Source organism: Oryzias latipes, chromosome 16 (assembly GCF_002234675.1).
Source record: "Oryzias latipes chromosome 16, ASM223467v1".
Lineage (NCBI taxonomy): Eukaryota > Metazoa > Chordata > Actinopteri > Beloniformes > Adrianichthyidae > Oryzias > Oryzias latipes.
Genome location: NC_019874.2, coordinates 777,197 through 789,971, shown reverse-complemented (window position 1 = coordinate 789,971; position 12,775 = coordinate 777,197). Strand labels below are relative to the sequence as shown.

Here is a 12,775-nt window from a genome sequence, read left to right as displayed (position 1 = left end):
ACTGACAAAAACAAGAGCTGGACATATCTGGCTCACACATGTAGTAAAGTGTACTGCCACATTCATGTGTGCAGAAGGACTTTCTAATAAAAAGTTGCCATTTCATCTATTGTTTTGCAGTTGTGTGTCTTCAGGTGAATCCCAGGGATTTGTTGCCCCTGCCACTCTAACATCTGTTTTTGCTGGGCTTTATTGCTCTCAGACAAAGGCAATCATGAAGTGGCTGTTGATAAAAAATTATTATGAGCTGGGAATAAGTCCAATAAAGTCGGACCACTGATGTCTGCTCTGAGCTCGTCTCTGCCTCTATGAATGTAGGTTAGAGTCACATGATCAGGGCAGGAATTCCATGCGCAGCAGTTCCTGTCTTTCCAACTCAGTGAAGACAAACACAGAGGGAGTGCGGAGTGAGCTCTTCACACAACTAAACTGCTAAGTATTGGATTAGATAAGGGAGGACCGGCTTTACCAGCGGATGGGATTAGGGTCTGTTGTGCCTGGTGGGGGGCCAGAATCCTTAACCCAAAAGAACGGGGGCACAGTGCCTAATCAAGCAGGCGACACTGTCCTCATTCTGACAAACACTGGCACTTCAGCCTGGAAATACAGTAGCAGTTTGGAATTTAGGTTTGGGTGCACCAAAATGGAAAGCCACATGGAGACAATCCCACCAGGAGTCACTGCAGTATAATAAGTGTTACAAATCATGATGGAAAATCAATTGTAAAAAGTATAAAATAGCATATGCTTTTTTTAAACTGTATCTTCTTCTTACCATTTCAACGTAACCGTCCAGTAAAGCTCAAGAATTCTCTGTGGACTAGTGATGTTTCAGCTAATGTTAAGCTTTAATGTCCTTTTCCATGCTGCTGCTTCTTCTCCTGTAGTAATTATGCATGGCAGGTATTTAGCATTTTAATTCTGCTTTTCAAATAAAAAAAGGTTGGGTATAAAGAGAAGACTTTTGCAATCCAAATTATATTTAGTATGAAAACTCATGAATGTGCCAGGAGAAGGATGATTTTGCGTTGTTTCTACACAGAGTGGAGATGCATTTTTTACAGTTTACTTTTCCAGGTGTTTTCCAGCAGCTTCCAGGAAAATGCAGGAGTTCTTACCTTAAAACGTGACAGTGAAAAAGCACCCTGTGTTTGTATTTCAAAAGTTTTGTGATTAAAGTTCCTTTATTTACTGAAGTGCTTTTGACGTTTTGTGAGCTCGTTGGGTGTTGGCACTCACTCACGATTGTCGGTTTAATTGGCTCCTCATTAAATCAGAGTTTGTGTTGTGTCTGTGTGGAGGATAAACACTTGAAAGACTGCAGATTTCTCAAGTTTTTCAGACCTCCATATAGTGATTTATAGCATCTTTATTTGCACTCCCCAGCTCTACACACACTTTTGCTGAGGCGGTGTAAAATTGCGAGTGTGTGCTGCACTGTTGCATGTTGGCATTTGTGTTTTGTATTCAGAGTTGCCAGAAATCAGCAACAGCTCCTCTGGCATGACTGGAACGCTATAGAGAGACATGCGATGTGTCTTCCACAATACAGAGCTTGCCAATTAACTCTTCTGCTTAGCTGGAACACAATGATTTCGATGTACAAATTACAGAATGGGCTTCTGCCCATTACAGCAGCCTATTTATTTTGCACAGTAAATAGCTGAATGTATCTTAATTTGCCAGAGCCTGAAGTAAGTGAATGTATGACAGGTTGCAAATGCCCCGGAAAAGGGCTTAGATGAATCAGCTTTAGTTTGGCCTGAAATGTTCTTTCATAAAAGTTTGTCCTAAAAAAACTCTGCGTCTCCAGTCTGCAGTCTAAAGTAAAGTAGTGCTACAGTTTTATAGATTGTAGCTCGTTAATGAGAATGTAAGATATGCCCATGTAGCCATCGCATCAATCCATATCCGCTATGGGTTCCACATTTTTTCACTTCCGAGGAGCCCATGTTACAGAATGACGAGAGCACAACTGCTTTTGCATTTCATGACGACTTTGAACCCAAGTAGTCCATCAGTTAACTAAGAGGCTGTGCGCACTTGACAGTTGGGCGAAGAGACTAAATTTGTAGCTGAAGGGGAGATACACACCCTTTGCAAAACATTTGAAAAACATGGACATGTGTGTTCATTTCCATAATTCCATTCAAAAAATGTAACTCTCATAGAATATAGATTCAAGACCCACTGTTGAACTGATTTTAAGTTTTTGTGTATTTTTTGCGTGGGTTCTCTCCGGGGTCTCCGGCTTCCTCCCACCATCCAAAAACATGCTTCATAGGTTGAGTGGCAACTCTAAATTGACCATAGGTGTGAATGGAGTGAACGGGTGTGTGAGTGAGGACATTCTACCCTGCAACAAACTGGCGACTTGTTCAGGGTGTCCCCCCTGCCTTCGCCCACAAGTGGCCGGGATAGGCTCCGGCAGCCCCGTGACCCCGAAAGGGATAAAACGGTTAAGAAAATGAATGAATGGATGAATGTATTTTTTTTACTTAGATTAGGGTTTCGGCTCATAAAACCCACAAAAACAGGTTTTCAAAAAATTAGAACGCTGTGGAGAAATCCCCATTTACTTTTTGCAGAGAGATAAAGACAGAGGTTATGACACATCAAATCAATCAAAGTGAAGGATTTTCAAAATCATATGTTCAACTTTAATACTTCAATACAGCTTGTGGTATTGCGTGGAAGTTATGAAATTCTTTCTTAATCATTGGCGTCAGCTATTTGTTCAATGGTCCTTTGCTCCTCATTTAACTTTTAACAAAACCCCATTCATTTTCAATGGGGTTTAGGTCTAATTGGTAGGAGTGAAGTACTGTGATAGCACTGGCATCAAGCAAAGTTTTGGTTTTTCTGGTGGTATGGGCAGGGGGCAGGTCCTGCTGGAAGATAAACTCTGCATCCTCAGCAGAAGGAATCTAGAACATTCTGGTAGACTGCAGCAGTGATGTTGGATTGAAGAAAGCTGAGTTTATTAACACCAGAGCTGGACATTGGAGCCCAAATCATGACTGACTGTGGAGAGTCTACTGTGGACCTCAAGCAGCTTGGGTTCTGCTCCACCAGTCTTCCTCCAAACCCTTGGACCAAGATTCCCAAATTAAAGGTACACTTTACTTTCCTCAGAAAACAGGACCTTGGACCACTGGCCAATGGTCCAGTCCTCCCTCTCCTGTTCAGACGTTTCCTCCGTTGGCCCAGGCTCAGAAGTGGCTTGACCCGAGGAACCAGACAGTTGTAGTCCATCTCTTGAATGTTTTGAAGCTGTTCCTCCACCTCATTCCACTCTTTTGGAATGTCTGCAGGTTCTTGAATCTTGTTGTTTTGATGATCCGCTGAGGTCCATGGTCGTGTCTTTTGCAGGTTCACCTTCTCACGCCGCATTTTGGCTTCCATTGGACTTTCTGTTGATCTTCTTGGACACAGCGCTCTGTGAACAGTCTGCCATTCTGCAATTCTCATTACCTTACTGACCAGAAGGATGCCCTGGACGGCACCCCCCACCCCTATGCTCCTTTCCAGCCCCGCCCTCAATAAATTAAAGCCTGCATCTATACAAACACAAGAATAAAATATATTATTGATTTTGTTTAATTAATCACATACAGTAACTATAATATACTTGTATAGTTGAATTCATTATTAAGAGATAGGATGTAAGTTATTTCATACTTAACACAGGCTGGCTGGTTGTGGTAAAAACAGCCTAATTTTTCAGTTTTTTTGTCTTGAGCTGAGTACAGCCCTGACACGAAAAATGCACTAATTAATTCTGGTCATTTCCGTCAGCTACATGAAAGAACATCAATGGAAACTAAAGGACATATTCTTCTGTTATTTGTGCTTATAATTGCCATGATTGTGTACATTGCATCTGAAGCATTGACTGTATAGGAGAAAAGCAGAAGAGTTAAGATTAAATCCACCAATAAGTTAATTAACAAAACTGGTCTAATGAAGTGCAAACCTTCATTAGCCAAATTCTGCTCAACATTTTACTCCTCCATCAGTAAATGTGGTAAATCTAGCCACAGGGGTTGCAAGCCAGTAACTTCTGTGACAGTCCCAAGCCCGGATAAATAGAGAGGGTTGCGTCAGGAAGGGCATCCGGCGTAAAAATTGCCAAAATAACCATGCGAATCATCCACAACATAGGAGGTATATGGATGTCTTAACAGAGGACATGAAGTTGGCTAACGTTAGGGTAGAAGATGTCCATGACAGAGTGAGGTGGAAAAGGATGATTCGCTGTGGCGACCCCTGATGGGAAAAGCCGAAAGAGAAAGAAGATCAGTAAATGTGGTTGTATTTGGCACCAAGTAGGTTTGAATTCTGGACACTGTCTTCATTCCTTCATTCTTGGAGTGTTTTTGTCCCTCTTCTCTTCCCTTCTCTGGTCTTCTCTGGTCTTCTCTGGTCTTCTCTGGTCTTCTCTTCTCTTCTCTTCTCTTCTCTTCTCTTCTCTTCTCTTCTCTTCTCTTCTCTTCTCTTCTCTTCTCTTCTCTTCTCTTCTCTTCTCTTCTCTTCTCTTCTCTTCTCTTCTCTTCTCTTGTTTCTAAACTAGAGACATGATGTTTCCTTTAATCTTTTGTCCATTTTCCACAACCTTGAATCGACTTTTACGTGTGTCAAACACCCAGAGTTAAGATTAATGAGATGATGGAAACAAATTCCTTTTGATGCAGACGTGTTTTCTATTTTTTCTTTTCTTTTACTTTTCAAAAAATCCAGTAAACCCAACAAAGTATAAAAAATATATTTTTTAAGTATTTATTTATTAAAAGTAACAGTTAGTTTGTTGCGGCTCTGGAATCATAAGCGGTGAGTCTAAGCCCCTCCCCCGCCTCTCTATTCAGGTCCTCTGCAGTCCCCCCCCCCCCCCCCCTTCTCTGCGTGTTCTACACAGACAATGCAAAATGTTGACATTGTTGACAATTGGAGCAACAGGGAGGAGCCGTAGGAGCAGGGAAGCAAATCGGATTCAGCCATAAACATACACAATCTAACCAGCACTTTGGGAGCAGCTCCTACTCTTTGACGTATTGTCTATTATTTAACTGTAGCAGTTCGTCAGAAGTAAACTACCCTGTGGTGTCACTTTGTATTACTGGTTTGGAGGATCTTTAGAAATTCTTCTGAAAATTGATTGTGTAGAGTTAACAGGAAAAAAACGTTTGACTCCTTATAAATATGCCAATTGCATCAATTGTTACACGATGCCTCAATTGGCATCTGATAATGAATCGGTTCCATGGAATGGCAGGAACGGAATCTCATCTCATTCCTGGAGCTCATTAGTGTTCTTTGAAGAAGGCCTTGTTCAGAATGCTACCATTTCATCAGCAGAAATTTGAATAAAAGTCATTTGTTTCATAATGAGTCATTTGGTTTCAAAGCCCCCCCGCCCTTTGAATTATGCAATCTCCCTTTCAAATATCATCCTGCAGCAAGAATCTCTAATCTTCTTCAAGAGTGATGCTGTAGATTTTAAATTTTTTCTTCTAATTTTAAAGCGACCCTCCTAACCCAGAAGGAATTTTGAATGTTTTTTTTTTATTGTCTTTGATAGAATATGAAGCACATTGTTCTTTCCTATAAGCAGAGCACAACCCACTCGTGAATTTTTAATCACATGGTTTACTTCAAATGCTCGGTGGATTAGGCCTGCTCTTCAAACTTTCATTCACCGGTGTGCTTTTATGTGTTGTCATACTATCAGGCTGCTTTATTTCAGTATTTAATGTCATCCTCTCCTCTTTCATCACATCTCTTATGCCAAATGCAAAAAGACGCTCTCCTCCTGATGCCTGTTTTCTTTTTGTTTCAGGAGTCGAGAATAAATTGCATCCGGATCGCCCGCAAAGGTAATGATTGTGAACATTTTTCTTCCCATCAACACTCTGACCTTAAATGCATTCCCGTGGATCCAGTCTTTTGCAGAACTGTTCACTTTTGCATATTTTATGCAAGCATGTAAAGATGTAGCTGAGTTCTTTTGATTTATTTTCCTTCCCGCTGCACTGGTTTTCACCTCTCTCTCAAGCACACGTCTGGACGAATTTCAGAGAAAGGGCAAAAAAACGGGGGGGGGGGTTAGAGGTTAGGCTTTCATCCTGCTTGTTTTGGACAGACGCTGGAACACAAGGCAGTCCCTTTGTTATCATCAGCCCAATGCAGAGCTACATCTGAGGGCATCGACCTCGGTGCCATTCAAAAGGCCTCCTCCAGATCAAAACTTCCAGGTGAAACCACCTTGGTGTATATGAGTGAGCACTCCCAGTACATGAAAAGGGCAGCCAAACTGACTCTGAGCTCCAGTGGCAGGAGAATCACTCCACCACAGAGTCCTGTTGGATCACTGAGAGTACATGCAGGCAATGCAACAGCAAGCCGATCTTTGTGAGTAAGCCGATGTGGCAGGGTTTCTCTTTCAGGGAAGGCTTCAGTTTAAGAGCTCATGAAGAGAAAGAAGGCTCTCCTCAAGCAGAAAGCCAAAAGGCGAGGCTCAGCTCTCACTCCATCTGCCCCACACACACCGCACAGACATTGATTAATTATGCCTCTCCACAGCAGTGGAGTGTACTGCGCTGACTTCTTGTTTTTGACCTTACACAAAGGCAGAATTGGAAACAGCTACAGCAAGCAATTGTGTAATTATTCCATAACATTTGCCTCCTGCTTCCTGCCTTTCAAACTGCTGCAATCAATCAAAGAGTGGACTAAACTATTTTTACCTGAGACATGCAGTCAGATGTCAGACTCCAGGGAGACTCCTGCAAGCCAGAGGATCTTTTTGTGGCTCCTTTGCAAACGCCATGATTCCTCAACCGTTACTGTGCATCATGGGGTCCTGAGCCTTTATTAACAAGCAGCCCATCACTGGTAAAGTGGAGGCAAATGATTTTGGCTTGGATAACAAAGCTGGAGATTGCATTTCAACTTCCAGGTGACAGTTTAATTAAGAATGCTCTGGCAGGCTCAACACAACAATAGACTTCCATTTCTCCTTTAAGTGCCAATTTCCACCAGCAGGCAGCTGGCAGGTGCATGGATTCAAGCAGAAATCCATTTCATGCTCCTGTTTGGCTTAATAGAAATTTTGAGGCTAAATGTGGCAAAACAGCCTTATCTGTTGAAAACTTCACCAAACTGAAATAGATTTCTTACCCCCACCACTAGTTTTGTTTAGCATCTGTGTTAATGTAAATGTAAATGAAGTGGTATCAAACAAACCCCCTGATCGAAGTTGGAGACAGTTTTTATGAGTGGGGTACTTTGCTTTGTCCGGTCACATCGGCTCACAGACAGTTAAATGTCTTTGGACGATTACTTGAAAAGAAGCCAGAAAATCTCTTTACTTTTATTCACCGTCTGATTCAAGTTGACCCCACAGCCTGTCCTGGGTGGATTCCACAAACGGGACATTGAAGTTCCTAAAACAACATTAGGCGTCAACCAGATCGATTAACAAAAACTTCTCCATTCGATCATCCAGACAGTGATTCATATTTTCCACTCCGCTGTGCAGGCTCTTGCCACATATTCAAAGATTCCTGCCAAATAATGAAATGATGTTGTACTACTTTCATCTCTACTTGAGATAAGGTTCAAAAGCAGTCCTGAGGTGCCTGTGGGTGCACAAAGTTGGACTAAAACATGGCTGTGTTTTCATTTTTCCCTGTCCTAGATTCAATTTTTCCCCTAGCTGACTGTAAGATAGAGCCTTATCCCCAGGCGTGTTCTGACTTTCTCCTGCTCTCCAGATAGTTTGTTCTGTTCCAATGAGCTCGTGAGGGCTGGTTTCAGGGCTGGCCAGGCCAGGAGGACAGCCTGAGATAGAATAGAAAAATAAAAAAAAGTAGATCAGTGGGCCCTTCAAACAAGACAAAGACTGGACCGCTGCATGGAACAATGTTTACGGGTGTCCAGCTTTACGCTTCAAAGATGAAAAGCCTTTTATGAAATAAATGACCTCTCCAGGGCTTACTGACAGCAGGGCACCTTGAGTTTATTCCGTGAGTGGACAGGACATTTAACCCATTTTCTATTTGGTCTGAATGTTAATAAAATACATATAAGTTTCCTTTAATGTTGCTAATAATGAATGAGAAGTAAAACAATTTTCATTGTTCATCCAAAAATGAAAGGCGAGTAAAAAGTGTTGTACCTGACATTGATACTGGCGTTAAAAATCTGAAAAAGTGAACTATAACGACAAGGATTGCAAAGTGCAGGAATTCCATCATTTTTGCCTCTAGTTCCTTTGCTTTTCTGGCCAATGACTGACAATGATCTTTAGTCACATGGTTGTTCACAAGCTTTGGTTGGAAACAGGAAGTCTAAATACAGACCAAATGCAAAGTTCAGATCCTAACCCGGACCACGTTAAGTGGAGTCGGCCCGGACCAAAGGTGTGCTTAAGTAAACCTCCTCATGTCTGCTGGGTTTGTGTTGTTGTTTTGTTCTTTACGCTGTTTTGAAGAAACTCTGTTTCTCCAGCATCGTGCAAAGACCACCGGAGCGTTCTGGAGAGGACCCAGCACTCTGAGGACATGGGGCTGATTCTCGCTGTCTGCGCTGGGGGGCTGGTGGTCCTCGTTCTGCTGCTGGGCGCGGTCATCATCATCATTAAAAAAGGGTAAACCTCCTCCAAACGAGCCACTTTGTGCACAGTCACAGCCCAACTTTTCTTCTTCCATCTTTCATTGTTTTGGTGCATTTCAGTGATTACTTCTCATACTTGCTGAACTTTGTAAAAGGTCGTGGACCAAAGCCAGCTCTGCGCTGTTTTCTTTCGTTTGTCTTGCACCAAAGGGACCAAACAAGTCATCTGAGCCTGTCTGAGTGTGAAGTATTTAATTAAAGACGGATGCGATTCAATTAGCCACTTAATTACGCATACCAAGCAGAGGCCTGACCCTTCAATGAGTTGGTAATTGGGAGCGAAAAGGTGTGCTTTTAGAGATTATTAGCCAATAATCCCACAGGTCTGTAGTGAATTGTTTGCACGTCTGTCTCTGTATTTTTATGGCTGCAGCTTTAGCTGTCTGCAGGTCAAAGTCTCATAAAACGCTTTCAATGAGATATCTAAAAAAAATGAGATCCCAGATAAGGATAAGTAGGAGCTCAATTTTCTTTAATTAAGTTGCTGACACAGACTCCAGACTAACATTGCTGGTGGTTCAAATAACCGCTGTTCTGCACAGCTGCTGCACTTCCTGCTTGTTTGAGGAGCCGATTTGCTGCAACAGGAAGCCATATTCTCCACTTTGGAGGAGGTGTAACACTAAGACAAATCTAAGCGAAAGAAAACACGCATTTCTTTGCTTGGCTGTGTGTTTTGTCTGTCAGCAGCTGCCTGATCTCAATAGCTTGTGTCATCTGGCCAGCTGGACACATGAAGGGTGGTTCTCATTTTGTCCGGTTTCAATGCATTCTGCTCTCAGCTGACATTGCTTTCATCATACATTTCTTCCCTCTCTTGACTTTTTATCCTTCCTCTCCTGCACTCTTTCCAGAAGGGACTACTACTCGTATTATCCGTAAGTGGCTCCACCTCTTGCTTCTCCATTGTGTCGACCCATCATAATGCAGTATTTGCTTTTGTCCTGGCTGTCAGTTGAGTTTTAAAAAAAGGCGTTTCTCCCTTTCTTTTCCAAGAAATCTGTGAATTTTATTGTTTTTCCTTTTCTTTCAGTCATTCGGTTCCTCTTAATATGGTATTCATCGTGGGATTTGCGTTCCATAAATAACACGTCATAGGTGTATTCACTAAGTAGGCTTCTAGAAGTTTTAGGGCTGTAAAGCCCCTCAATACACACTACATAGACCTTTCTCTTGCTATGTTCACATTGGGCTCAGAAACACACATTTAAGCGACCACTTCCAATGAAAAGTCTATGTTAAAGCACGTAAATACTCTTTGCGGGCTTCCACATTTAAAACTCTTGTTCACACGTCGCTTTGCAAAATATTAGGTCAGTTTTCGGCCTTTACGCAAAAAAATGGATGTCCATTGAATGCACATGGAAAGTTAAACCAATTGATCTTTGACCAATCAAGGACTCAGATTTGGTAGGGGCATATGGGTGGCATCCTTTTCAAAACACTGAAGTACGAACCATTTGAAAGTTGATCATGGAGGAGAAAACAATAATTGCGGTTTGTCCTCAGCCGGATTGATGTGACACCAAATCTTTCATATATTGGAATAAAGCAGTAAAAGAAAAAGCCTGGTGCAAGATTTACAAGATTTGCTTCTACAATTCACACCAAGCCTCTTCCAGCTGTGAGTACATGTGCTAGAATCGGGTAGCGACAGTCCAGTGTGAACACAATATGCTAAACTCACATGCCTGGTGTGTACGGAGCTTAAGACAGACATGAAGCATTTCTCACTTGTCTCTCTTGTTTAAACCCTCAGAGTTGAAACCCTTGGAGTAAACTAAGTCAGTTTTTTTAAGTGGAAACCAAAAATGGATCGCGGTCAGGAATATATATAAATGTGGCAAACTGAACACATGCTGTTCAGGAGACATGGCACAGAGGCAACTTATTGACAAGGCCTGTAGCCAATAAGGACTCAGAACAAAGTGTGCTGTTTACAAAATGTAAAAGAAAGAGAAAAAATACCATGCAGATTTGCATTGAAAGAAAATCCACAAAACAGCGACACTGCAAAGATGAACCATGATATAGTGGTGGACCACTGTAAAAAGCTTTTGTTTTCCTTTCTCTGTCTTTATCTGTTTGATCCGATACCTTCTGAATGGCTGTTGTTCCCCCATCTTCTTCCCTATGCAACAGAAAGCCTGTGAACATGAATAAGACACCCATCACCTACCGGCAGGAGAAGAGCCACATGGGCTCCATGGAGCGCAGTTTCACAGACCAGAGCACACTGCAGGAGGATGAAAGAATGGCCCTCTCCTTCATGGACACGCACACATGCGGCACGAGGAGTAAGACAAGTCACATGAGCAGCAAACACAACCGTGTCTCTTAGCGCTATTTTTAAGTCGACACAATATGTTGCCCACTATTTCCCTTAGAAAACATTTCATTCCAGTTTTTTGCATGATTTAATACACAAAAGTAGTGAGCTGCATGCAATTCAAGCTGAGGAGAATCCTTTCTGTGGCGTGTGTCAGGTGTTTCTTCTGCAGCACAAAGGAAAAGCACAACTATTATTATTCAGAATATTTTACTGAAAAAAAAAGACAGATTATAAAAGATAGAAATTGCTTTGGCTTCCAGATGATGTCTTCCCTGACAGACAAAGCATGTGACACGCCTGTGGTGTAGACACATAAGTGAAACCAGTGGCTGCTGTCTCAAATGAACATGCAGCTGTTACCGGGGTTAATTCATTTTTTATCGCAACCTGTCAGTTCCTGAATTTTTTTTATTTTCAGAACCTCGCAGAACCTGTACGTGTGCTTGTCGTTGGTTCAGGTGACGCTCGTAGTTCGGTGAATGAAGCCAGCAGTCTGCTCGGAGGCTCCCCGAGGCACCAGTGTGGACGGAAGGGCTCTCCCTACCACACGGGGCAGCTCCACCCGGCCGTCCGAGTGGCAGACCTGCTCCAGCACATCAACCAAATGAAGACAGGGGAGGGCTATGGCTTCAAACAGGAATACGAGGTAAAAAACTGTCTTCTGTCTGTGTCATCGGCTCACACACTTAAATATCAACATTTTCCTTGAAAGTTTTTTTAAACTTTTTTGAAAGACGGAATCAAAAACGTGTACCAACAAACTTTGTGAGAGTGAGAGGAGAATGTAGGACGTGGATCACAGATTTGCTGAATGAGCTTTATTATGATGAGGAACGGCAAGTGCACATGACAGAGCCTACCGTTAGGGGCCGGCACCCAACGGTCCACCAGGCTGATGGCGGTGGAAGTCAGCAATGAGGGCAGCGTCCAAGATAAAACGAGAAGGAACCCACAAACGCTCCTCAGACCCAGAACACTCCCAATCCACAAGGTACTGCACACCCCGGCGGTTCGGCTGGTAAAACACATCATAGACGGCTCCTCATTCCATGCAATTGCAGCCACCAGTGTTCTGAACTCAATAGCAAGTAATGGGATCAAAAACTCTGTTCAGTTCCGTTGCAAAAAGTTTGAACGAGGAACAATTTCTGATCTTTGTTCCTATTCTGCTGTCACCCATAAACCTGCTGTGTCAATCAGTGGAGAGACAGCAAAAAACACCTTATTTTCCTCAGTGGGAAAAAAAGAAGGGTGTAACGTGAAATGGATCTCACAGTGGAGTAATAGAAGCTCTGCACTTTACTGAATCTCCTGCAGAACATTCTGGAGTGCTTCATGGTTAACAACCCAAGCAGCAGGGCACGTGGACGGTCTATCTGATGTAAAATTACTATGTCTCTCAAGCAAGTGATTCATGCTGGCAGATTTGTCAGAAAAATTATGCTCATAAGAAGGGATGAATACCGATTCCCGGTATTGAACGAGCCCCAGGGCAACATTCTTCAAGACCGCAGTATCGTTAAGATCTGACCTCAACGGTTCTCCTATCGGTACTGGAGAAGTCGCATTTTTTTAGTGTTCCACAAGATAAAAGTGTTATCTGACATATTTAACTCACCAAGTCGGTCAATTTTCTGTTAATTAATGATGATATTCTCGCTGAAGAGGAGACGTCTGTCTGGCTATTTGTGTGCACGGGGGGCGGGGCCGTTATTCAGACAGCACGCGGTGCGCGCGTAAAATTAATTAAATCTGCGTTGGTTCCCGTGT

General features: G+C 42.6%; 1 protein-coding gene across 4 annotated transcripts in view; it reads left to right on the top strand.

The window, feature by feature from the left end:
* Positions 1-12,775, top strand: part of LOC101164139 (receptor-type tyrosine-protein phosphatase U) — a 286,898-nt gene that overhangs the window by 221,199 nt on the left and 52,924 nt on the right. For 2 of the 4 annotated variants that reach the window (XM_023964670.1, XM_023964671.1), the window contains exons 13-17: positions 5,837-5,873; positions 8,509-8,647; positions 9,528-9,551; positions 10,816-10,970; positions 11,464-11,651. In XM_023964670.1, the coding sequence (XP_023820438.1) occupies positions 5,837-5,873; positions 8,509-8,647; positions 9,528-9,551; positions 10,816-10,970; positions 11,464-11,651 (543 nt within the window). The remainder of the gene's footprint in view (positions 1-5,836; positions 5,874-8,508; positions 8,648-9,527; positions 9,552-10,815; positions 10,971-11,463; positions 11,652-12,775) is intronic. The other 2 variants (XM_023964672.1, XM_023964673.1) reach the window with 1 other exon arrangement.